Genomic DNA, 24,422 nt, shown 5'->3' with positions numbered 1-24,422 from the left:
AATTTCGTTTAGTTGAGGGCGTGGTGTGAACCTGGGTCATCGGCGCTTCCCAAATCAGAGGGCAAAACACTTTGCCCTCTCAGTATTCAAACTAATTCAGGCTTTGCCAGACTGTACTCCAAACCAACAAACAGAAGACTAAAATCCATGTCTAGAGTTATTTGGTTGGTGGGTTGAGGACACTCCCAAATCAACAAGGCTACCAAAGGGGAATGTGCACACAAAAATCCTAAAGGTAACTGCACACACACAAAAAATGTATTTGTGGAAGAAAACTGCAAGGCCTTCTTTATTGCTTTTATGAAATTGTTTTATGAATTTGCTGTTAGCCACCCAGAGTAGACTTCGGTCTAGAAGGGCGGGATAGAAATAAATAAATTAAATAAATAAATAATGAATTCTTTAAGGGGAAGGTGTTTCCAAACACGTTTATATCAAACAAGACTGCCTACAAGACAGGATATAGAATCTCAAAGGGCAGGCAATGTTTAGGGAAATGTGTGAAGTTTCACCATGCAGACTCTTGCGGGGCAATGGAAGGAACTGAGGAAATAAGAAACTCCAATTGACAGACTCACCAAACACGGCTAACTCATGAAGTGTTTTCTTGACTACCATAACTGATTTTCTTATTGAAGAACAAGCCTTTGATAAAGTTTTGAGAAATCCAATATTTCCCTGGGTTGCAGAGTGAAAGGAAGATTTTAGGCTTTGACTTCATCTGTAGGACAAGAGAAAAAGTCTCAGTTCAAAAGCAACAAGGTCCATGTTCTTGGCAAATGAGCTTCTTTCTTTACCTTTTGCAAATTATCTATGTATACACGCATGTGTACATGCATGCACGCACACACACACACACACATACAGACCCCTGTGGAAAGTTTTTAAAAAGAATAAGAAAATTTCCAGGTGTCCCATTTTTCAGGAATCAAGAGGCCAGGTGTCTGCGATTTTATCCAAGAACAAAAACATGCAAGAGATGAAACTGCCGTCTTATTACTGTTTGTATAGAATCATAAACCCACAGCCGAATCACGGTAGACTCGTCTAGAATTTGGATTTACATGCAAAAGGGCGGGTGTTGCTGCTGCTCCTTCTCGTTTCAAAACTATTTAATATTGATTTAGGGCCAAAGGTATGCTTGGTTTTGTTTGGAAAGTCAAGAGGGGCCCACAGGCTGCGCCTCCTTCTCCCTCTTGCCACCCACTCACCGCTGCTCCCGGTGCTGGAAACAACAACATTGCTGCCGTGCCTCAGACGGGTCGTGCCGGGGTCTGCTCAAAAGGCGGGCGAAGGGGTTGGCTCTCCGCCTCTTGCCCTGGCCTGTGGAGTGTTTGTTGCCCATTACGAAATGCTGCATGGCCAGGTTCTGTCAAATCCCATAGAATGGCTTTTTCCAGAAGCAGGGGGGTGGGATAATAAAAGAGGAATGGAGCCATGACATCCTGAAATTCTCAAAACGGCAGGTAGGGACTTGTGGCTTACAGACCCCAGAAACCCGGGGACGGCACCATCAGTTCAATGTAGAAATGTGCACCAAACACAAAAATATATATGTTAGGGGAAGGGTACATAGAATGTATATATCAATGAGAGCACCGTGCCTACATGAATGATCTTAGGGGAAGGGCCATCCGCTTGCCTATGGCCGGTTTGGAAATTTGGAATGCAACCAGGAAGGCCCTAGGCTCACATAATCTCTAGTATTAATCTATAAAAATCCAGATACCTCTCTCTCCCTCTCTCTCTTCTCCTTGGTTTGTTTGGAAGTCACAGAAAAGTAAAGATTAAGTGGCTGATAAGTCTCACCTGAAAGAGCAATGGCATTCAAAGTATGATCTCTGAATTCCTTTTGAAGGTTTGTTTTTCAGATTCTGGTTTTAAAAGCATTGCAGTGCAGTTGTGGGGCAAGCGAGATGGCCTCTCCCAACCCCCCACACACCGAGCAGGGGTTTGATATCACTGCCCCTGCTGGGCCTCCCTTGCACATCATGGGGGTCATTCGGTGAGATTGTGAGCCATGCCATGCTAGAGGGCTACAGAGAGTGCTACAGTTTTGCTGAGGGTGCTAGAGACCTCCTTCCAAAAATTGCAAGCACGTTGCTAAGCTACAAGCCCCAGAACTCTGCAAAATGGAGCCATTGTAGTTAAGGTATCACCCAACTGATGCAGTGTAAAGATCTTCCATCTGCTTCTTTGCAGTAGCTTCTACAAACCACACTGGACTCCATTTGCTTGGGTTTGGCAGGGTGGAGCCATGGCAGTGTAGCGTAGATTTGCTTCTCATTCTCTCTTGGTATGCAGTTAACTTCCGTCGCTGTAGCCTTAGCTGTGGTGTGCTCTCAGTGTTATGCAGCCCGTGGGTCCAAATATGTGTTTGTGAAATCTCATAAGGACACACTGTTCCTGAAGCCACTGGGCCAGTGGTCATGGCAGGAAGCCAGGGGGTTGGTGGCCAGGAAGGGTGGAAGAACAAGCAGAGTCTTGATGGGTCTGCCAGAGATTTTGAATAGGTCCAAGCTGAGGTGGTCCACATGCAGCCTCTTGAAGGAGAAAGGTCTGCGCACTGTAGTCTTGGCACATAGAAGCTGAGTAGTGTTGTGTTGTACTCCAATCCTATCTGCAGTAATTGGAACAGTGATGCAGCTCATGATTGGCCATGGGGGTTTTAGGGTTTTTGGACTACACCTCCCATACTTCTCCATTGTGGGAGTTCTGCCGGACGGACCTGCCTCTACAGACACCTAGGCCTTTTTCTTCACTTGAGCCCCATTTAGGTTTTTATAGTTGTCAGTCTGTTAGGACAGAACTCCCGGAATGGAGAATTCTGGAATCCATTGCCCCTCCCAAAATCAGAAAATCCTATACCTGCTATAACGGAGTAAGGCATTCCCTTATTCATCGGCTTCCCATTTGGTTTCTCCATATGGGTGGACCAGGTCACCAGTGAAGACTGTACTTTGTTTCTTGATTCATTCCATCTTCCTCTTGGTTTTAAGATATGCTTTGCGGTGGTGGTCGTTGTCTTGATGCCCAGTTTTGAGTTCCACATTGCAGTGATCAGAAGCTGTTTTCCAAAATAGCCTTGCAGTGAAAATGTAACTAGGTTATATCAGGCTACTAGTTAAATTTTATTTAACATCGGTGGCAAGCCAAGAGATTTAGAGAGCTGAGCATGTGTGGAACCCATAGTTCTGCTTGGCTAACTCCAAGCAGGAGATTTCTGGGGATAAGCCATCTGCTTGTTCAGATTTTGACCAGATGAAGTGGACTGTCATTTCCCCCCCCCTCAATATCATTAGTTGCTTGCGTCATTTAAAACCCCTGGGCTGGAATCTTTTGTCAGCACAGGTGGAGTGTGAGGCTCTCCCCCAGATATTTCAGGATATCCTACAGCTTGCTCATCTACAAGCTGGAGAGTAGAGCTCAGTTGGTTTCAACCAGGAAGTACCACATCGTTTTTTCAGATGCCCACTCATGCTGTGGCATGTTGAATGAGCAAAACAGGCCAGTCGGATTCTGCCTCTAGTCATACGTGTGTTTCACTCATTGTGTGCTTTATCACCTTAACTAAACACTGTCGCATTCCTTCACAATCTGCAGTTGCTTACTTTGGATAAAGGCCTTGACCATCACTTCTGAGTTGCTGTTGGTCTAGAGGTCTTAAGGAGACGTTGTATGCAGGCTTGCCTAGTATTCAAAAATATAGTCGGTTTGAGGAAACAGGTCTTTGTCGTAGAGATCCTCTGGTGTCCCAGCTTCTTCTGACTGTTTGCTTCCAGTTCAAGGGTGGCCATGCCCAATGCTTGATGGATTCAGACACCTAATCAGGGAGAAATCTCTGCCATTTTATTCCTGCTAATTTCTCCTCCTTAGAACCTTAATGGACAGATTTCCACCCACATCTTAAATTACAGGCCAGAGTTTGCAGACTTAATCTGGCTGAGATCAGGCTTTTCATCTCTTGTACACGGCAAGGTCTTGCTTTTATGCAGTTACAGACGCTTTTCCTTGACTGAACAGGAGAGCAAAAGGTGAGCATTGTTTAAAAGAGATTACCAGAAAAGAAAAAAAAAGAATTGAAGATTCACCTTCATGTTCCCATGAAATTTAGGTCTTTGTTGAAAAGGGCTTTTCCCCTCCTTTTAGTCAAGAGGTCTTTAATGAGGGTTTGCCAGGATACGTCCTCTGAGGTCAGGTCTGAGCTACTGGCAAGCTGGGAAGGAAATATGTTCTCTGAATAATTCACTTAGGACTTCAACCTCTTATACGGCATTGCTTTACAAAAAGGGCTTTGCAATTCTGGGAATCTCTAGGTGTCCTTTCAGTGAAACATCTAAAAAGCCTTCTGCGGGCACGCTTACGATAACAAGAGTCACCCCGAGTAGACATTGTCTAGAGGAGCGGGGTAAAAATCCAATCAATCAATCAATCAATCAATCAATCAATCAATCAATCAATCAATTGTCGTGCTGGATGAGACCAAAAGTTGGGCTGGTCCAAGGTTTTTTTTCCACACAGTGGCCGTCTGGATTCTGTGGGAGCCACCAAGCAGAACATCAGCCTGTTACTAATACTTTGGTTCAACCATCAACCCAAGCAGAGGCTGTAGCCAAGGAATCAAAAGAAGGCTCAAATGAGGAAAGGTAGCAGAGATGGAACTAGAAAAGATGATCCTGTGTCAGGACGGGTCACTGGAGACCAAGTGCGACCACGACCATCCACACTCTTGTCTTTCCAGTCACCGTGTATAAGTGAAAGCTGGACAGTGAAGGAAACTGATGGGGGAGCGGGGAAATAACTCATTTGAAATGTTTAGCTAGTTAGTTATTTAGTTAGCAAATTCCATAGATCAATGCTGTGTTGTCGAATACGACTCCTTTCATGCTTGGGTGCATTTTTTCTTTCCCGTTCAGGTTTAGTTATCCCAGTTTTGTTTACATTTATTCATTAGCAATTTAATGTCGAATGCCTCATGGTGGGAGGCTGTCCGGGTGGGGAAGAGCAGAGAGAAAATGTTGGGGATCATTAGGGTCTATTAGCCACTGCTGTTCATCAGTCTTGGCAACGAGGGCAGCCCATCAGTTCTGGACCGGTGGCCCTGAGAGGAAGAAAACATCATTAGCGGTTAGAAAGGCATCTCTTTTTTTGGGTCAGGTCTTAATGGGTAAGAACTCCCTCGCGCTGTTCTTTGCCAAGGAGTGCTCCCAACCCAGACCCGTTCCAGCGTGACCTCCTGCAAACAAACAGCCATGGGGATCCTTTAGAGATCGGGGTGACCTCACCCCAGCAGGGGTAGCCAGCTCTCGGTGGAATCACCCCCTGTCCCCACCCCAAGAGCCATCTTGCAGATGGCTCGCCCCTCTGGAGCAATTTGCCAATTGCAAATGTTTCCCCGAACATTTAGCTTTCTCTCTCTTCTTTTTAGCTGTGCTGAAGCTCCCGGCCATCAGCCGGTGTTAACGCTTTCTGCAAAGCAGCTGGGGGGGGGGAGGGTTTGATTTGTGTAAAAATTGGGAGGAGCCACGAACTGTGTATGTCCAAGTGTGAGCATTGGTGGGTGAAGGTTTAAGACGTTGGATGAGTGACTTCCCCACCTCTTTTTTTTGGACTAGAGCTGCCCTGACCAAGCTGGCCAGGGAATTTCAGGGCATGGCATTGCTATTAATACAGAGTCTATACCTAGCAGCTGCAGTTGTGTCACCCACCTTTACTTACTGAGCTCAAGGCAGTGTACGTGGCCTTTTGACAAATGCAGAGCAGATCTTTGGATCTAGAAGTACTCGGATCACTGCAGGTCGCCAGTCCTTGTAGCCACCTGCGTGTGTCCAGGGCAGCCCATTCCAAAAGATTTCGCTACCCCATCTCAGTGTGCACCTCATTGGAAATACAGGAGGTGAACTGGAACATCCTATAATTCACCGTCGTGTTTGTGCTGGGTGGTTTCCCCCACCATCTCTGCTTTTCTTGATTCCAAACCCTACTTGTGGTTTGCCAGAGCCTCCACCTTCTTCCAACGCAAGACTTTTCTGTAGCCAAAATATGCACCTTTGATTGATTTCACATCCAGGGGCGTATTGTGGCAGTTCAAGGACAGTGGGCTATCTCAAGCATGATCACCTTTTTATTAGAGAGCATAACCCAAGGTTCTGGTTGCTTGATGAATTTCTGACTAGAGCTGCCAATGAGAGATCACACCGACATTTGAGGGAGGAAGAAACCATTGTTTTTTTCTTGGCTTACTTTCCTTTCAGATGGCATCCATATGTTGCTCAGAAAAGATGCTCCATGCTCTCTCAAACCTGCGGGAATTCATTCCCTAAGAACATAGTTACCATTTGTAACGTCTACAAATATTTGCATTAAAACATTCCCAATGGGGGACCCTCAGAGGTGTGTTTCAAGGTTGCAGCCTTACCGTGTAATTCCACACAAGGGCTTGGCAGTAACTCCGTTCACGTCCAGTGGTTGAGGGTGGTAGCCTTCATCAGCTGAAGGTTTGACTAAATGAATAGAGGTTCTGTTCTGACTTTACTCCTTTTGAAGTGTGACCATTATTTCCCCACCAAGAATTCCAGGAATGGCATTTCCATAGGAGATGGGCCAACCTGTCCAGACCACTTATGGGCAGGATCTACCTGGGGATCCCTGCTGCTGGTCTGCTATCTAAAGGTGAATCAGGCCAGACCCTGCTTAGCTTTGGAGATCAGACAAGATCCGGTGTCTTCAGCTGCAGTGTGCCAGGTGGCTGCCCAGCTATACACCTGGATGATGTCTGGGGGGGGGGGGGAATTTATGGGGTCATCTTGTTCTACATCTGCCTGAAGGTGGCCTCATCTCAGTGTTTCTGAAAGATTTTATCCTAAAGTTAACTCAACAAAAGAGGTTGCTTGACTTGCTCAGCCTCTCCTCACTCTCTTCAGTAAGTCAGAGCCTTTTAAATTGCGGTTTCAGAATGTATATAAACACAACTGGGTGTTTGAGCCCTTGGGGGCGGTGACTGAGAACTTAATTAGCTGGAAACAATCACCTTCACTGCCCTGGAGAGGTGCGCTGTTCTCAAAGGCCTTTTGAGCACCGATGTGAAGGAGTCGGCATCCTCTCCTGTCCTCCAGGGGACCAACTTTTGGCTGAACTTTTCACGACCAGGAGCTCACCTGCAACCAACGTGGGAATGGACTGTTCATTCCTCGGCCTCGCTCTTCTCCTTGGCTGCTCCTGCCCAGACCCCCTGCCTCAGATATACCCCTTCCGGGAAGGGGGGGAGCTGCCGTTTTTCTTCTGTTGCCCAAAGGAAACTATTGTGGGCCAGCTCTGCAAACTGGGGTTTGATTTGAGGTGCTCCTCATCAGGTGTCATTTAAAGATTCAAATGCTGTTTGAAATACCGAGTTCTTACTCCTGCCCCCCCCCCGCCTCAAGGGAAAGGGGTGAAACAGTGAGTTTGGTGCTGACGTGGATCGGATGTGCCTCGAATTTTGTAAAGGAGCTTTGGTTAATTTACAGGCAGAGGCTTTATCAGGGACCTTGTGACAATTAGTTGGAAAAGGGAACGAGATTGCAGTTTAATTAATATTCTAATCCCACCATTCACAGTCTTCCTGCCAACTCAGCAAGGCGGCATGTTCTGTTTGCAGTCCTTGTGATTCAGCCGGGCTGACATTCGTCAACAGCCTCCAGAAGAGAAACCCGCTTGTGAATTTAGCACAAAAATTACCAACCGTCAATATGGCACAGAAAAGTTTTAATCAGGGCTGTCACATAACAGTTTTTCTGTCGACAAACACAAAAGGACCTTTCACGGAACATAATTTACTCAGTCTTTTGATCGCATAAAGTGTGCATTAAGAAGTCACTCAGTCAGCCTGGAGAGCTAAGAGAGAATCATCCCGCATCACTTTTGTTTCGTTTCTTCAACAGGTAAATAATTCAGACGTGGTTTTCCCTCCCACCGGTCCACGCACCGTCCACGTACACCAGCCATGAGGCTGCTGCTGTTCTCTGCCTGCGCAATGCTGTGGACCGTCTCCCAATGCCATGCCGTCAGCTTTCCAGAAGACGACGAACCTATTAATGTTGTCGACTACCCCTGTGAGTCCCCGGCAGCACCAAACGTGCTTTTTAATTGCCATCTCTTTTGGTTGTCAAAGGAAAGTCTCCCAACTTTTGCCTTCAGATAGATAACTTCATTATGTTTAATTTAAGGACAGCAGTCCAAAAGACTGCAGTATGTTCAGGATATTGTTTTGTTTTTTTTTAAAAAAAACATGTTTGCTGACGTTCGCCGTCTTGCATTCATTTATATTCAAAGCATTAGGCGAGAAATTTAGTTTAAGCCCATGTACTCCCAGCATGCAGAGCTAATCAATGCTCCCTATTGATTCTTTATCTCTGTAATCCTGAGTGATGGCGTAACCCCATTTTTACTTGCAGATTCCAGGCAGTATCCAGTATTTAGAGGACGCCCTTCAGGCAATGAATCCCAACACAGGCTGGACTTTCAACTGATGTTGAAAATTCGAGACACACTTTATATTGCTGGCAGGTAATTTTCCTGCAGACGGTTGATTGAATTAGAATTCTCTTCCTCCCTCCTCTTGGTTTTGCATTCAATCTGGGGCCCTTTGCTTAAAACAATCCTTTGAATGGGAGCAGGGAAATAGAATAGCAAGGGAGGAATCAAGAGAAAGAAGTAGGGGAGAGTGGCACATAGCCCTCATAAACAAGACTGGAGACCCATCTTTTCCATCACCCATTAAAGTAAATCAGGCAGCCCTGGCTGGCTGTTCTGCATGGATTCTCCACGGCCACTCCGGACCAGCATATCTCAAGCAACACAACTGCTTAAAAGGAGGCAGATGGGCAGTTTGAGAGAAATCCCGGGTGGACACCTCAGTTGGGCAATTTTGTATGCTGCTCAGGGCCCAGAAACTGAGATGTAGGCTTTTCCAGCCTCCATGGGGACATGGGGTGTGCTTATTTTACATCCCACTTGGATGCCCAAAACATGCTTGATGTGCAACTGCTCTCAGAAGGTGTTTGGAAGCTTCAGCCAGTCCAGAATGCCACAGACAAACTGCTGAATGGTATTTGTTCTGGAGAACAAGTGTTTCCTTCACGCAGCCTCTTCACCAGCTGCCTGTTGGTTTGAGGGCATAATTCTAGACAAGAAATGGTGACTTCCCATTTTATTCCAACTAGGCGTCTGTAGTTTAGCCAAGTTCAAACCATGTCTTTGCGTTTTGGCTAATTCTTTGGTTGTCAACCATGGTTTCCTGGTTTGGGGGCAAATTGAACTTGGTGGGAAACATTCTGGTTGACCAGCACAAAGTGCTTCTGTCTCCCAAAGACCTTACTCTTTTTCTCAGCAGATTGAGTCAGGGAATTATGACACAGACCACAGAGTGGTGATGGTGGTGGTGGGGTGTTTGCATGTTTGTATGTCTGTTGTTTCTTATTCTTGTCTTACAGAGATCAAGTTTACACCGTAAGCTTGAATGAAGTTCCCAAGGGCGAGGTTGTTCCAAGCAAGGTAAAACCAAACGGAAACAAGTTTGATTCATTATTATTATTATTATTATTATTATTATTATTATTATTATTATTATTATTATTATTATTATTATTATTATTATTATTATTATTATTATTATTATTATTATTATTATTATAAAACGATCCTTCTGACTTGAAGTTTGAATATTCTTGTTTCTTTATTGTGTTGGAACAGAAATTAACATGGCGGTCAAAGCAGCAGGATAGAGAAAACTGTGCCATGAAGGGAAAACACAAAGTAGGTTTGTCTTCAAAATCCACACGAAATAAAAACATACAGTCTTTGAAAGCACTCTCATCTTGAGTTGAACTTGAAACCAGTTTTGAGCTGATAGTCAACTGCTTGCAGATGCAGAAATGTTTATTTCCGTTAACTGGAAGGAAAACTGTGTGCCTACCATTTCAGAACATTGTTAAAAATAGTGACCTCTTATGAAAATATCAAAATAGAGTAAATTTTTTAAAAAGGACATTTAGAAAGGTTTTATGTGACATATAAGCAGGACTGTGCCCAATCATTCGTATTTTCCTCCATTTTCTTTAGTTCTTTATGTGCTGATATTTTGCCACCTTGATGCTCTGTTTTTCCAATTTAAAATAAATAAACTATATTGCTGAGTTAATAGTAACGCAACTCATCCTCTCTTTCTCTCCTTTATTTTTTAGGACGAATGCCACAATTTTATTAAAGTCTTTGTCCCCAGGAATGATGAGATGGTGTTTGTCTGTGGAACGAATGCTTTTAACCCCATGTGCCGTTACTATAGGGTAAGGATCGCTGCCCCGATGCATCAGGAGAGCCCCTTGTATCTAAATACCTTTCTAAATCCTGCTGCTGACGTTTGTGGATATTAAGAGGCCTATCCCTCATCTGCATAACCATTCTTAGCATTTTTATCTCACTCTTCTGCTAAGCAGATGTAGGGTTGGGGATTATATTAGTTCCGTTTCGCACATACACCTGTGGAAAAGGATAGGTTGCGAAATAGTCACCGTCCTGGAGCCTTCCTCTTCCTGTGACCTTCAAGACTTGCTGGGGATTTGAATCTGGCTTTCCCCCAAATCAAACTAGACAGACAAGTCGCCAGCTTCCTCAAAAGCGGCATGCCTGAGCTGTTAGAATGGCAAATAAAACCTGTGTTTGCCTGTCGATGGCCAGTCACCAAAGGGAATCAGACCGGCTTGCAGCCTGCAGGGGTGAGGAAATCTCATACAGGGACTGACCAGGTGTGGGGCATGAGCACCGCAGCCTTCTCCTGCCCTGGGAAGCTGGGAGGGGGCCTACAGCCACCCAGACCGAACAGCCTTGTGGATGTAAACACCAATGTCCTTTGTGCCTGTCCTTGAAGAATGGCTCTTGAGCCTTGTGTGGAAGATTAGATTAAGTCTTAAAAAATGGCATGAGGATGCATGCAAAGCAGCCTTCCACCTTTCACGCTGCTCTGCAGAACTTGAAGTGGCACCACCAGATAATCTGTTTTGCTTCTCCAGTTGAACACCTTGGAGTATGATGGCGAAGAAATCAGCGGCTTGGCGAGATGCCCGTTCGATGCTAGACAAACCAACGTTGCCCTCTTTGCTGGTAAGGAGATTTTCCTCAACGCATCCTGCTGGGAAACCGATATAAGAAAGGCAGGGTGGAGAAAGATGTTCCAGAAAGCTCTGGGTAAAATGTGGAAAACTCTGTGAGGGTTGTTTCAGTGACACAGGCCCAGACCGAGTATAAATGAGACCTCGAGATGGAGCAAGCATTCTGCTCAGAAGCAGCTTTCCTCTCTTGGGTGCACGCAGGGGGAAGGCCTCTTGCATTCCTCCTGTCTTGTTTGTTTGTCTTTGGTGGAACTGGGTTGGGGAATCTCTTACCATTGGTCCCCCAAGCGCCATCAGCCTCGGAAAGCATGGGTAAGAATCAGTAAGGATGGGAACTGTAGTCCAATAACACCCACCCTACCTGTTTTAATTCTACCTGCTTCCATGTATTTAAGGAACAGCAATAAAAATTTGCCTTCTATTTAGACCAAATCTTCCATCTGTTTAGCTGGTCAACATTATTTAAACAATTAATCTAATGAATAGATTGAACGCTGTAGAGAAAAGAACTGTAGATTCATAGGTGCTTTTCATGCTGGTTTTGTATTGGTTTTGAAAAGCAAAGGAGCCTTTAACAAGCCATCTCTTGGGGAAATCTTTTGAGAAACACATTCATCCGTCATTTCAGGTACATCACAAACCATGATGCCACATCAGCCAACTCCTGAGCAGGTCAAACTGTTCAGTGACAGCCTACCAATCCACACCCTATATTCAGTTGGTTGGCATCACGCCATTCAAAAACCTAGATGCTTTTCTGCTGGGTGATGTCATTGGAGGGACTGGATCTTCCATGGAGGAACAGTGTTTTGACCCTTGGACTATGTCTGCCTCACCTACTGGCCCCCTGAAATTACAAAAGGTGGCCAGCCGTGCAGGAGAGGAGGTCTTTGGGGAAGAGAGGGGGTGTGACAGAGAGGCAGTGATAAAGAGACACGGGCACCGAGGATTCTGCCTCCTGGTGACTCCGTGCGTCTGTCGTCCTAGATGGGAAGCTCTACTCTGCCACGGTGGCTGATTTCCTGGCCAGCGACGCTGTCATTTACCGAAGCATGGGGGATGGGTCAGCCCTGAGGACCATAAAATATGATTCCAAGTGGATAAAAGGTAATTAATAAAAATGCTAACATAGAAAACGATCTTGTTGGTCGCCTGTTCCCGGACGTTTTGTCGTTGTGGGTATATGATAGTCTGCCTCCCGTAACCTTGTCTTAAAAACTCAGATCATTACAGATGGCTGAATGCAACCCCTCTCTCTTTTTTCCTTAGAAAGAGTAGACTTTCTAAGGAAAGCCAAGACAGGGTAGTGGTTAACGTGAGGGAGGAGGTGTTGGGGAAACCTTGGTTCAAATCCCTGCTTGTCCCTCAAAGGTGACGCTGTGGGGGGAGGGAGTGGCAACCACTCCTTGAATATCTCACATTTACCTCAAGAACCCTATCGGGGTCGCTCTCCTTTGGCAATGACCTGAGGGTACCCAATAGCAGGAGGACTTGCCATTCCCTGAAGCCGTCTGGTCCACGCTGAAGCAGCTCCTGCTGTAAGGAAATACCAGCCGCAGCAATGCCGTCCAAGCTCTCTGGGTCAGAGAGGCTTCATCCTACCCCCCCCCTCTTTTTTAGGGCAGCGTGCTCCAAATCCCAGACACCCCACCCCCCTCGGCACTTTTGTCTTCATTCAGCCAAGGTCTTGGCCCAAGAACAAGCTTGTTTTCCACCTCCGCCCAATCAAAGGAGGTTAATGAATGAAGTGGCCGGGACAAAAGGGTGGAGCGGTAATGCAGTTCCTCCGAGGCCTTTTCACAGTCCATTAGCCGACATTGAGAGTCTCGGCACATCCACCAAAGTTCCTCGCTGGGCACCTTGGAGTGCCTGGAATATTGGAGTTCCCTTAGAGTTGTGTGAAAGGAGCATTATAGCCTTTCAACAGGCCGCCTCCCAAAGACCAGCGTTGTGGCTTCAGTGGGAAGTGTGCCTGTCATGCCCCTAAAGGCCATCAACACATGTAGCCCAAAGTCATCCTTTCCCCCTTACTAGCCCCTTACTATGCACACATCAGTTGAGTCCCAGGACAGTGGAAGGCTAAACTCATGGTTTATCCTTTATTAGTTGCATCTCTCTATCACTTTTCTGCCCTGCAGCTCAATTGGGCATATCGTTCATATTTGCTGAGCAGGGACTTGAGCCCAGATGCCCTAAATGGCAGCCCGGCATCCCAGTCTTTGCACAACGGAGGTTCCCGGGGCTCATTTTCTTTTTTAAATCTCCAGAGCGAACCCTTGTGGAGCTTTATCCTCTTCAGTGCAAAGAGGAGATCAGCGGTTCCCCTGCTTTGCCCTGTGCTTTTGTCAAGGCAGTATTTCCTGAATGAATCCCATCTGTGGTGGCCCAAGTGGGAGCAGACCCACTCCTGCCCCTCCTTGTACTGCCTTTTGTGGAAGGGGCCACAATGGACACCCTCTGCTCCCCGCAGGACTCCAGGTCAGCCAAGGAGCAAACTCAACTTTCTTCCAACCAGTAGAGTTCTTGAGGTTGGTGAGGTGTTCAAGGAGTGTTTTACCACCACTGACACTCTGTCCCACTATATACCTCGCTGGCAGTCATGTTGGAGCCACCGTGGTCATCCTGAGTAGTGACCCGATGGATGTGATCTTCCAGGTGAGCAGGAAACAGGAAGTGGTGGCAAATCTCAACCACGGTGTTTTCTTTTATCCATTGAAGTTTTGACATAGGGCAACAAGTCGTTCGCCACTTCCAAGAGGGCAAGACAAAAACTACTCCTGGTTAGTTCGCATTATCTGTCCAGCAGTCTTGCCTTCTTCCAGACGTCTGGTAAAATAATGTATGGTAAAATAATGGCGAACCCCGTCTCTTATTTCTTTTAATTTAATTTAATTTTTTTACTCTTATGTCTGTGAGCAAAATCCATCCGCTCATCTCCTCTTCCTTTGCAACCTCCACAGAGCCCCACTTCCTCCATGCCATTGAGTATGGGAACTTTGTCTATTTCTTCTTCCGAGAAATTGCTGTGGAGCACAATAATTTAGGCAAGGTAAGAGCAAATGCGTTATATTTGGGTCCCTTTATTGGAAGAAAGATGGCCTGCAAATAAAATAAATTCATTCAAATAAAGAAAGGTAGGATCTGTAGAGGACTGATTTTTTTTCTCTGAAGCAACTGGCCTCTTTTTTTTTAACAAGTACGAGTTTTGAAACATCCAGGATGATATTTTCATATTTCTAAAGGCTATGAAATGTGCTTCCTGTTTCATCTCTCTTCTTGTAGAATAGCTCAGCCCCCAAAACATTTTCTCATCTTGATTTAAAAGCCCATTTGAGATCAACGACAAAAACGCACAGAATAAGACAGGACACAATTTCTGGGAAATAACAACTTCCGAAATCTCCTTTAAAGTGAAAAGGCAAAATTATACTTGTTTTTACCATGTGCACCATGGGCTTCTGTGTGTTTTTGTGTAGTTCTCTTTTAGGCAGGGGTGCATTTTTCAGATCCTGGTGGAAGTCCCACTCTTGTTGTCAACAGGACCATCTCCAGCTGAGCGTAACTGTAGGCTGCAGAGCCCTCCCGTTCTGTGTTTGCTTGGCAGGATCCCACCCAAAACTCTTGTTGATTTGAGCAGGGTTGGCACAAGAGAACTGGGAGCAGGATCAGATCCCTTGTTCTTAACAAAACAAAACAAAAAGCCCTCGTGCCCTGGATGGTTCTTCTCACCTCCTTCTCTGCCTCCTTCCCTCAGGCTGTGTACTCTCGGGTGGCTCGCATTTGCAAAAATGACATGGGGGGCTCCCAGAGAGTGTTGGAGAAGCACTGGACCTCCTTTCTCAAAGCTCGCCTCAACTGCTCTGTCCCGGGCGATTCGTTTTTCTACTTTGACGTCCTGCAGTCCATCACGGACATCATAGACATCAGCGGCGTCCCGACTGTCGTGGGCGTCTTCACCACCCAGCTCAACAGGTGAGAGGCAAGAGGAAAAGCCAAGGCCTCTCCCTTGCTGCCACCGCCACCTCAGCCCACCACCCCCCTCAGTCCCTTGGCTCCGTTGGCGACCGCGTGTCTCTGTCTTGCGCAGCATCCCCGGCTCGGCGGTCTGCGCCTTCAGCATGGACGACATCGAGAAGGTCTTCAAAGGGAGATTTAAGGAACAAAAAACACCAGATTCTGTTTGGACAGCTGTGCCTGAGGACAAAGTGCCACGGCCAAGGTAAGCAGCCACCCGAGAAAGGAAGACGTTTGGTGATCCACAGGCCCCTTTGCAAGGCTGCTGGGGAGCTGCTGTCGTCGGGTTGCATTTGTGTCTGACGGGGGGGGGACATTTCAGGTGTCAGGTTTTTCACTGCCCCCTTGCACGCAGCAGACAGATTAACTGAACACATTCCCAAGGGTCCACAGACGACAAGTAAAGACACTTACATGTACACCTGTGTATACTCATTGTGTATACCTTCACAATGCTGTTTTGGAGATGATGGATGACAGCTTAAAGCCACTGTGCTCTCCACAGGCAACCCTTGGGTCTGATTAAGAACTGAAGGAGTTTTCCTCAACGTTCAAAGAGCTGTTTCTGCAAGTGACGGCTGACATGTTACTGTGAGAATGGCTGACGCTTCGTTTCAGAGTCGCACTTTCCTAGTTACAAAAAGGCCCTTTAAAAATGAAGTTGAAAATCTTAGGGGAAAAAAATCCCTTAAAAGAAAATCATGAGTAATAAACAAATATTACTGGTTGCTATTCTGTAATACTATGAGTACTTGTTATTATGGTATTTTAAAAAAGATAAAAAAAGATAAAAGACATCAAAACCACACACATTTACTGCCTTAAGGCCTTGTTATTTACAAGCTGTCCTAGGAGGTAATGAAGCAGACTGCCCCAGTCCTCTGATCCATCATCACCCCCTGACAAAAGGAGTGGGGGGAGCAAGTGTTGCAGTGATGGTAAATTTGGATTTATTGGAGCTGGAAAGCTCAAAATTGTGGTCTTCCATCTTAAAACTGCCCAAATCCTTGCTTTTGCAGCCCCAACGCTGTGCCCGACGTGTTAATATGCATAAGTTTTAAGATGGTGCGCCATTTCTTTGAAATTATACCTGGGTTTGATTTTATTTGATGTGGTCTTTGTGCTCGTGTTTTATCAGTGTTTAGTTTAGTGAAGTTTTTAGTTGCTTACAGAACCTCTTCATTGGCAGAACCCTTTGGATTGAAGGGTGAGATTAAGGTGTGTGGAAGAAGGGAAGGGTTGGGGTCTTCCCGTTGATCTTTCAGAATTACAGCAAAGTGGATTTTGGAGCAGCTACGAGACTCATCAAGTTTTCAAAGCTGACGAGTCATTCTTGGGCCAAGTCCCCCTCATTCTGTGCCTTGCGACTGCCTCTTGTTTTCCATCTGGCTCCCAAAACGGGATCTTGAATTTCCCTTGGCTGTTTTGACTTGTCCTTTTAGATTTCTTGCCGTCTGCATTGAACGTTTTTTTTAAAAAAAAGCGGGAAAAAATGTTGCTTTCCTTTCAGACCTGGCTGCTGTGCCAGACACGGGCTAGCAGAGGCTTACAAAACCTCCATTGATTTCCCAGATGAGATGCTCTCTTTCATCAAGTCCCACCCTCTGATGGATTCCGCCGTTCCATCTGTCATTGAAGAGCCTTGGTTCACAAAGACAAGGGTCAGGTAAGGGCCGGCCATGGTTGCAACACGAGACGGGGCCAAGGCACCCACCTGAAATACAGGATCCAGCTCTCCAGCCATGCCAGGGCAGGCAGCTTGGGGCTCCTCCGCCCAGCTGTGGCCAACATCCCACAAGCAGCCTTTGTTTTGGCTCTTGCTGATCCTGTGATCAAGCTGCTGTTGTCCCCTCAACACCCACGGCAGGTGGCAGCAATGCTGCTCTCCTCTCCAGTTCCTAGACAGGTCAGGCACTTTCCCCAGAAAGAAAGAAAAACACCCTGTCTTCTTTTTGGTGGTCCTGCTAGTCCTGGCAAAGTGATACAGGATGAAAATCCGGAGAGGGACTGGAAGACAGATGGGACAGACAGACAGACAGAGACAGGAATTAATATTCTAAGATTTCTTGGTCTTGGCAGGTATCGGCTAACTGCCATCACGGTGGACCGCTCTGCTGGCCCGTACCAAAACTACACCGTCCTTTTTGTGGGCTCTGAAGCCGGAATGGTGCTTAAAATCTTGGCAAAGACCAAGCCGTTCTCCTTGAATGACAGCGTCCTCCTGGAAGAGATTGACGCTTACAATTATGCCAAGTGGGTATTATTATTATTATTATTTTTACGAGAAGTGCTCAGAGGCTCTTTATGATGTCTGTCTCACTTAAGTGGCTTTTGTTCTTTAAACACCTGGCTTCTCCCGACTTCCCCTGGCGGTGTCTGGTGCTTCCCGGTGTTTATGGGCCTGTGTATCTGAGCAGCCTAAATAGGTGTGTGGACCTGCCTTGTCGAGGCCACGCAGGTGTTTGGAGGCCGTTCGTGGGCAGGCACACTTGGGCTCACTAAGTCACCAATACAATCTTGTTACTGCGGATGTGGCTTTCTCCGGCTGCCATTTTTCTTCTTGTTTCACCTCTAGATGTAAACGACTGGGATGCTGTCAAGGAACAGGTCGAGCCACTACTAACGATCATGATTGCTAGCAAAAGAATGGGATAATAGTTAGGCCAGGCCTGCTGTATTCTTCCCTTTTTGCTGCCATGCTGTTAAGTTAGTTCCACATTAGGGTGGCCCTTGCAGGGTTTTTAAAGTATGGGAGATGTTCAAGGTGTGGTTTTTCCCAGGGCCACCCCAGCCTGGTGCATTTCTATGGCAGAGGAGGAATTTGAACCTGGGACTCCTGCATCTTAGTCTAAGGCTGCCCCCCTACTCAATACTAACCCTTTCCCATCTCTGGCCATCGGCTTTATCTGCCCTTGCGAAGGAGAGGCCAGCTGCTAAGCTTGCACTCCGATTTCCCCTTCAGCAATGAATTCAAATGTGTTTATTGTGTGGCATCCCTTGGCTGGAGTCTTAACCAGCAAACCGCAGGGACCCTCTCTCATCCAGGCGCCTTTGTGTGGAAGAGAAACTTGTACTGTGAGAAAAATGGCCGGCACAGAAAGCAAACTGTTGGACTTCCTTGAGTCTCGTCCTAAAAAGATACATACCAACAGAAACCTGGGGGAATGGCTCTTGGCTTGTCAGGATACACAAGGAGAAGTGGGACGGCGGGAGAGACATCATCCTCCAGCTGTTCCCCGAGTCCCAACCCACCATGGCTGATAAAAGACGTTGCAACCTCCAGCCACCTACAGATCCACCACCCCGTTTGTGCCATGCTGTTTTAAAGAAAACTGAATCCTGCTCAGATTTAAGTGTAAAATTAGGGCTGTGAAGCATCACCTGGGTGTGCGTGTGTATGTGTGTTTGTGCAAAGGCATAAGGGTCCCACAATTCCTTCTACCAAACAGGTGCAACGGTGGGGACGGCGAAGAGGAGAGGAGGGTCCTTTCGCTGCAGCTGGACAAAGAGCACCACGCCCTCTTTGTCGCCTTCTCCAGCTGCGTCGTTCGGATCCCGCTGAGTCGCTGCGAGCGCCACGGGACCTGCAAAAAGTAAGCGACCCCCCTCCCCGGTGCACCTCTGTCCCGCTGGCCATCGCAGGCGGTGGAAGGATTCACGGCCTCTCCTCTGATCTTGCCGCAGGACTTGCATTGCTTCTCGGGATCCTTACTGTGGGTGGCTGAATCACGGTGCCTGCGGAAGAGTCAGATCCAGCATGTTGTAAGTAGCAGCTTACAGTTTCATTCGTTTTGTTTTGCTTGGGTTTTTTTAAAAAGGTAGACCTTGTCTTTCTCCCACACTGGACCCCGGGTGGCTCACAGGCTGCAGAGAAAGACCCGTGCAAAGAGAAAGAGAGAAAAATCATATAATCGGCTATCATGTTAACATGCAATTAAAGTAACTGTAATGTGAAAGCACTCTTTTCACTTGACAAAAAATTGTATTAATAAAGTGCAACCTCATTGTGTGCAACACAAATACAACAAGCAGTTCCTGGGACGGGAAAACTTGGTCCAATTTGAGGTGGACACTTCTAATCTCAGGCAAAGATTTGTAGGATGTTTCCTTGACCGAGAGCTATTGCCGTGAAGGGCAGCGTGCTGTGCTCGGTGGGGTTTATCTGTGACCTCCATTCCTGGCACAGGGGCCAGCGCAGAGTACGTTCAGAGCATTGCGGGTGCCCCCGTGGAAGGCAACCAAGGAGGCAAAGAGTCTGGAAACCAAGCCCGACACAAAGCGAGAGGGCGCTGGACTGACGGGTCTTTGGCTGCCTCTTAAAGCCCGTTGTCCCTGCTGTTTAGCAATGGCAGCAACCAAAGGAGGAAGGGATCGGGACGTGCTTAGCCTAGAGAAGATCAAGGGACAATATGAGAGCCACGTCACGTGGAAGAGGGAGTGGGCTTGTTTTCTGCTCTCTGAGAAGACAGGACCTGAGCCAGTGAATGCGAAATACAAGAACAGAAATTCCATCTGAAGATTAGGAAGAAAGTGGAATGGACTACCTACCTGGGGGAGGTAGTGGGTTCTCCTTCATAGCAGGGGTGGCATTTAAACCTAGGTCAGGTGCCCGTCTCTCAGGACTGCTTAAGGATTTCCCGCCGTGGGAACGAGTGGGAGTCGTTGTTCTCTTGCCGTTTCTTCCCAGCTGCTGTAGCAAATGTTTATCAATAGGCCTTATTTAGGGAGCAGCCGTTCAACCTGTGTAAAGTTGCATGGATCCTTATGGAGAAGCCCCTTTGTGGAAGGCGGTTGATTCAGCCGATCAAATCAGAGCGGGTGGCGAAACATAAAAGCTTGGTATCCGGTGTCTTTGACCTCATGTGTCTTAACGCACGCCATCCCCGAACAAATAGAACTGCGTGTGGGGGGAGGGGCATTTTTGAATTTTGGAGGTGACGGCCACTGTCTGTATGGGCTTTCCCGACTAATGCTGTTAATTGCAGGTTATCTTTGTTTGTTTCATACAACCACAGCGTCGGGGGATACGAGCAGGATGTGGAATATGGCAACACTGCCCATCTTGGGGATTGCCACGGTAAGCGGCCGGCCCCAGATGCCTACTTGGGAATGTGGCATGGTTTTGTTTTTTTGTTTGTTTTGTTTGTTTTGTTTTTTTGTCTGTGGGACTCCCCCCCTCCCATGTGGCGTTAATGGCACTAAGCACCCCTCCCCTTCCTCCTGTTAAACCTGACACTGCTGGGTCTTGGGGGGGGGAGAAAGGAGACCTTGGGCTGTTTACCCCCCCCTTCCAACCATCATGACTGTTTGTGACAGTCTTGCGGTCTCAAGTTATTAAAACCAATATTTTCACCTCCTTTCTCCTTTGTGTTTTTTTTTTCCTCCCCTTTTTGGGAAACCAGTTGTGTTTTACTTTCGTTTTTCGGTTGCTCAGGCTTTGAAAAATCTTTTGCTTATTTCCTTTTGGTTACTTTTCACTGATTATGTGTTCCTTTAATTCTTTTAGAAATTTTGCCTTCTACAACTACACCAGATTACAAAATATTTCGCGATCCAACATCTGGTTAGTTTTTTTCAATCATTTTCCCCCCTGATTTAATGAAGCTTTTCTTTCTTTCAGTTCAGCATTTTCTGACATCTTTTCTTTTTTATTATTATTATTTTTCTCTTCCCCCCCCCCCCTTTCTCCCTTCGCTTTCTTTTGGAGCCGCTGGCAGTCCTCATTTTCTTCTTCTTTTTCCCCCCTTTGCTTTTCTGCCGCTTCTCATTCTCCCACTGATGGTCAAGAGACAGCCAAGATGCTCGTCCTCGCTCAGCATTTTCCACCCGGTGTAGCTGCATGCTCATGATTAATGGAGACACATCTTGCATTAACAAAAGAACCTGATTAACATAGATGACATTAACGTCCCTCTGTGCTTCCACCGCCCTCCTCCCCATCTTCACCCCACTGTGCTTTCATGCATGCTGCTTGTCCGTCCCGTTCCCCCCACCCCACCCCCGTGTCATTCTTCAGGAGACAGAGGCATGGCTCTCCTCTCTGCCTTCCTTTCCTCCCACGGCTGTCTCTCTTCCTGTCAATTATACAGTAAAGCAAATACGCATTTTCCAAAACGCATATTTCTCAAGTGTTGGACACGTGTTGATTTCTTCAGGGTTTGGAAACGTGGTTGCCCTAACAGATGGCAAGTAGCTTTGTGCCTTTCCGCTTGTCTCCCGAGTAGGGTAGCCGTGGCACACACAGGTGAGGCATTTCCCTTTCGAGAGGTCGCTGACAAGATGATCGCAACAGGAATCACAAAAACTTCCTTTGCAGCAACAAGGTTGCCGTGTGGCCATTTTGGGGAGCAGTGTTCTGTTGTTGCACCCCCTCGCCCAAAATTGGGGGTTTGTGTGAATAAAGAAGGACTTAGTTAGGGTGAAGCAGTTTCCAGCAACCAGAGAGAGAGCCTTCTGTCGTACGCAGCCCCTTGCCTTCCTTGGTTGGCAGATCTGACTCCCTTTCAATTCTGAGCTCCAAGCTGCTGCTAGTTTGTACACATGACTTTCAAATGTTTTCCTTAATCTGTTTGTCTCCCACTTTTCTTTAAACAGCAGTCGTGTTTATTGGTTCAAGTCACCGTTTGGAGTCTGGGTTTGTTTTTTTGTTTTGGTCTAGGCACACTTTTTAAAATGATAACAGGAAGCTTCAAATTACGATAAAAGAATGGCAGCTGATAAGCATGACACAGAATTGTTGTTGTTAAAAAAAAGGTTTCCCTGCAGCCACAAAAACAAACTCCAAATTCAAAGTGAAAACTTCTCCCAAGTCCTCTACACAGGCAGTCCTTAAACCTGTGCAGGACAAAATGGCCCCATTTTGGGAAGTGTTCCTCTCAGTTATACCCACTTCTGTTCATGGAATCCAGCATGGCTTAGGATCCTGCTGTGCGTGCAGGGCTGACGATTAAACAGGCGGATGCCTGTTGCACCTCCCGAGGAAGCGTGTGCCGTCCTTGTGCGTTGGCCCCGAAAGGGTCTCTGAGCCTTGAAAACAAGCTCCTCTTAGGGCAGTTTAATAATATCGTTGAGCGGCCGTTGACCACGTTCAGTTATGGTTGAAGACTGAGGGCAAAATGCAGAAATTAAAGACAGAAACAGAAACCTGACTGCCATGCACATTAATAGACGTCTGTTTGCCACCACAGACCTGGAGTTCTCCTCCGCTCCTTTTACCACAGTGGGAAGTGACTCTATGCTCTCCCCCCAAGGGGTTGGTTCCTGGAAACCTAGAGTGACTGGCTCTCGGAAGTTTGTAGCACAAGATGACCCAAACACTTCCGATCACTCTCATCCATCGTCAGGGGTCCCGAAGGGTAAGGAGGCCTCCTCAGAGCGTCTCTTGCGGTGGAAAGGAAACCTGATCGCTTCAGCGGTTTCAAAGGTCTCTGTGCCGAGGCCACTTGGCCAGAGCCAAAAAAAAGGCCATGTGGTGTGATATTTATTTATTCATTTTTCCTTGCTGCGCACAAAAGGGGGGGGGCGTTGTTTGGTTGTTGGGCTTTTCTTCCCCCAAGAAGGGGGGGGGGGAGGCCATCATCATCATCATCACCATGTACTTCTATCAGTACTTGTTCCAGTCCAGGGGAAGCGGCTATGAGAAAAGCAAGTCCATTACAAAGTAGGAAAAGGCAGTGTGGTGTCTGTGGGAAGGAGCAAGGGTCGCACGCAACGGAGGCCCATGGATCCTGCAGCCCAAACAGCGTGCGCCTAGTGCTGCGTGCTGCACCCTTTTCTGCAGCTGCACATAACAGCTTCTGCATGGCTAAGAGGCATCCGGCAGGCCTCTTAGAGGTCGTCTGTTGCACATGGAGTCATGCAACTTGGCTAACAACAGGTAGTGCCTTACGGAGCTTTCTAAACTCTCCAAAGCTAAGATGCAGTTCACATCTAAAAGCTGCACTGTTTGCCTAAGTGCACAACCGGTTTTCAAAAAGAATTAGGAAAACGCTGTGTGGTTCAGGATTACCCAAATGTGAGAATTAAGTGATATTTTGGCTGAACCACTAAAAAATCAAATTGCAAAGTTACAACTAGTGTGACTTTGTTGTTGTTTATGGTTCAGTAGAGGTATCCCCTAGTTCTTGCAACTAGTTTTCAGCCACCGTGTTTCCTGGCCAAAGGGGGACCTCAGTGCAGGTCTTTATTATCTGCTCGCTCAGATAATAATTTTTGCACACTTGCTAGAAGATGACATATATTCGCACAAGCCTAATGCTTTGCTTTCTGTTCTTTGGTTGGTTCAAGAGTTGCAGCTTTTCAGCAAACTTTTGACATTTTATTATTCACTGAAACGTATCAGGTTTCCTTCCACCATAATTTTGCTTCAGGTGTTTTATTGCTTGATTGTCCTTTAAAACCAGCACCCTATTGTCAGAATTTGCTCACATCTTCCTAGTCACGCTTGGTGACATTTCCCGTCGAGAACTCTTCCATTCCATTTCTCCTTTTTTCCTCTTTTACACCGTGCTTAAAACCAATAACCCTGAACTTTTAACTGTCCTTCAAAGGTCTCGCCTCTAACAAAACAAAGCAAAACCCGGTGACGGCTTCTTCGGTGACGGCTTCTTCGTTTTAACTCCCTCCTCCACGCCCACTGCAGAATAACACAATTAGATGCAAACTAACCTTCTCACAATAGCAGGGGATCTCTGGTTTCTTTAAACAAAAACATCCAGAAAAACCTGCAAAGACTGACACTAACAATGAATTGTAAAATTCTGTATTTGTTGCTCTCCTTTCGAGGTCTAAATTAAATGCATTCTCTGTTATAAAAATTGTAAAACCTCTCATTAGCTGTATGATTTTTAAATGATTTTCATTTCCAAATGCCCATTACTCACTAAAGCATATCTTAAGATGATAATCTTGCCCTTTTAAAAAAAAATCTGTAGACAATGCCACTCCTAAAGTAGTAAATTCAGGAGCGTTCGTTTTATGTGTTTGAGGGGTGTATTAGCATAGATCTAACAATGCAATGTGCACGTATTATACAGTTTTATACAATATTTGCATAATCCTATCTCACTTCTGATTCTGATTTATGAGTCAGGGAGGGAATTGAAAGAGAAATCCATCCACAAGTTATTAATTGCAGTCTAGCAGAGTAGCACCTTCTAACCTCAATTTTCCAACAGAAATCGTTAAAGTTAATAACATACAAACCATGAGTTCTAGGTCTGAAAAAAGGAACTATTGAGGGACAGAAAAAGAGGAGACAGACTG

The 24,422-nt window shown here is 46.3% G+C and overlaps 1 protein-coding gene and 1 long non-coding RNA gene across 16 annotated transcripts in view; one reads left to right on the top strand and one right to left on the bottom strand.

Annotated features, from left to right (window-relative positions):
• The window catches only part of SEMA6D (semaphorin 6D), a 232,925-nt gene that overhangs the window by 204,382 nt on the left and 4,121 nt on the right, over positions 1-24,422 (top strand). For 6 of the 15 annotated variants that reach the window (XM_078381008.1, XM_078381009.1, XM_072982089.2 and 3 more), the window contains 17 exons: positions 7,920-8,090; positions 8,433-8,544; positions 9,471-9,531; positions 9,730-9,792; positions 10,221-10,322; positions 11,046-11,136; positions 12,132-12,251; positions 14,105-14,193; positions 14,899-15,116; positions 15,232-15,363; positions 16,669-16,824; positions 17,238-17,411; positions 18,608-18,751; positions 18,843-18,920; positions 20,144-20,235; positions 20,665-20,721; positions 22,346-22,513. In XM_078381008.1, the coding sequence (XP_078237134.1) occupies positions 7,982-8,090; positions 8,433-8,544; positions 9,471-9,531; positions 9,730-9,792; positions 10,221-10,322; positions 11,046-11,136; positions 12,132-12,251; positions 14,105-14,193; positions 14,899-15,116; positions 15,232-15,363; positions 16,669-16,824; positions 17,238-17,411; positions 18,608-18,751; positions 18,843-18,920; positions 20,144-20,235; positions 20,665-20,721; positions 22,346-22,513 (1,966 nt within the window). In that variant the 5' untranslated portion in view covers positions 7,920-7,981. The remainder of the gene's footprint in view (positions 1-7,919; positions 8,091-8,432; positions 8,545-9,470; positions 9,532-9,729; positions 9,793-10,220; positions 10,323-11,045; positions 11,137-12,131; positions 12,252-14,104; positions 14,194-14,898; positions 15,117-15,231; positions 15,364-16,668; positions 16,825-17,237; positions 17,412-18,607; positions 18,752-18,842; positions 18,921-20,143; positions 20,236-20,664; positions 20,722-22,345; positions 22,514-24,422) is intronic. The other 9 variants (XM_078381013.1, XM_078381014.1, XM_078381018.1 and 6 more) reach the window with 7 other exon arrangements.
• The window catches only part of LOC110077311 (uncharacterized), a 100,950-nt gene continuing 95,416 nt past the window's right edge, over positions 18,889-24,422 (bottom strand). The window contains exon 5 of the long non-coding RNA XR_013538982.1: positions 18,889-19,022. This is a non-coding gene — a long non-coding RNA (uncharacterized LOC110077311). The remainder of the gene's footprint in view (positions 19,023-24,422) is intronic.

The sequence above is a fragment of the Pogona vitticeps genome, chromosome 12 (assembly GCF_051106095.1).
Source record: "Pogona vitticeps strain Pit_001003342236 chromosome 12, PviZW2.1, whole genome shotgun sequence".
Lineage (NCBI taxonomy): Eukaryota > Metazoa > Chordata > Lepidosauria > Squamata > Agamidae > Pogona > Pogona vitticeps.
The sequence above is the reverse complement of the archived record's forward strand: the minus strand, read 5'-3'. Positions and strand labels throughout refer to the sequence as shown.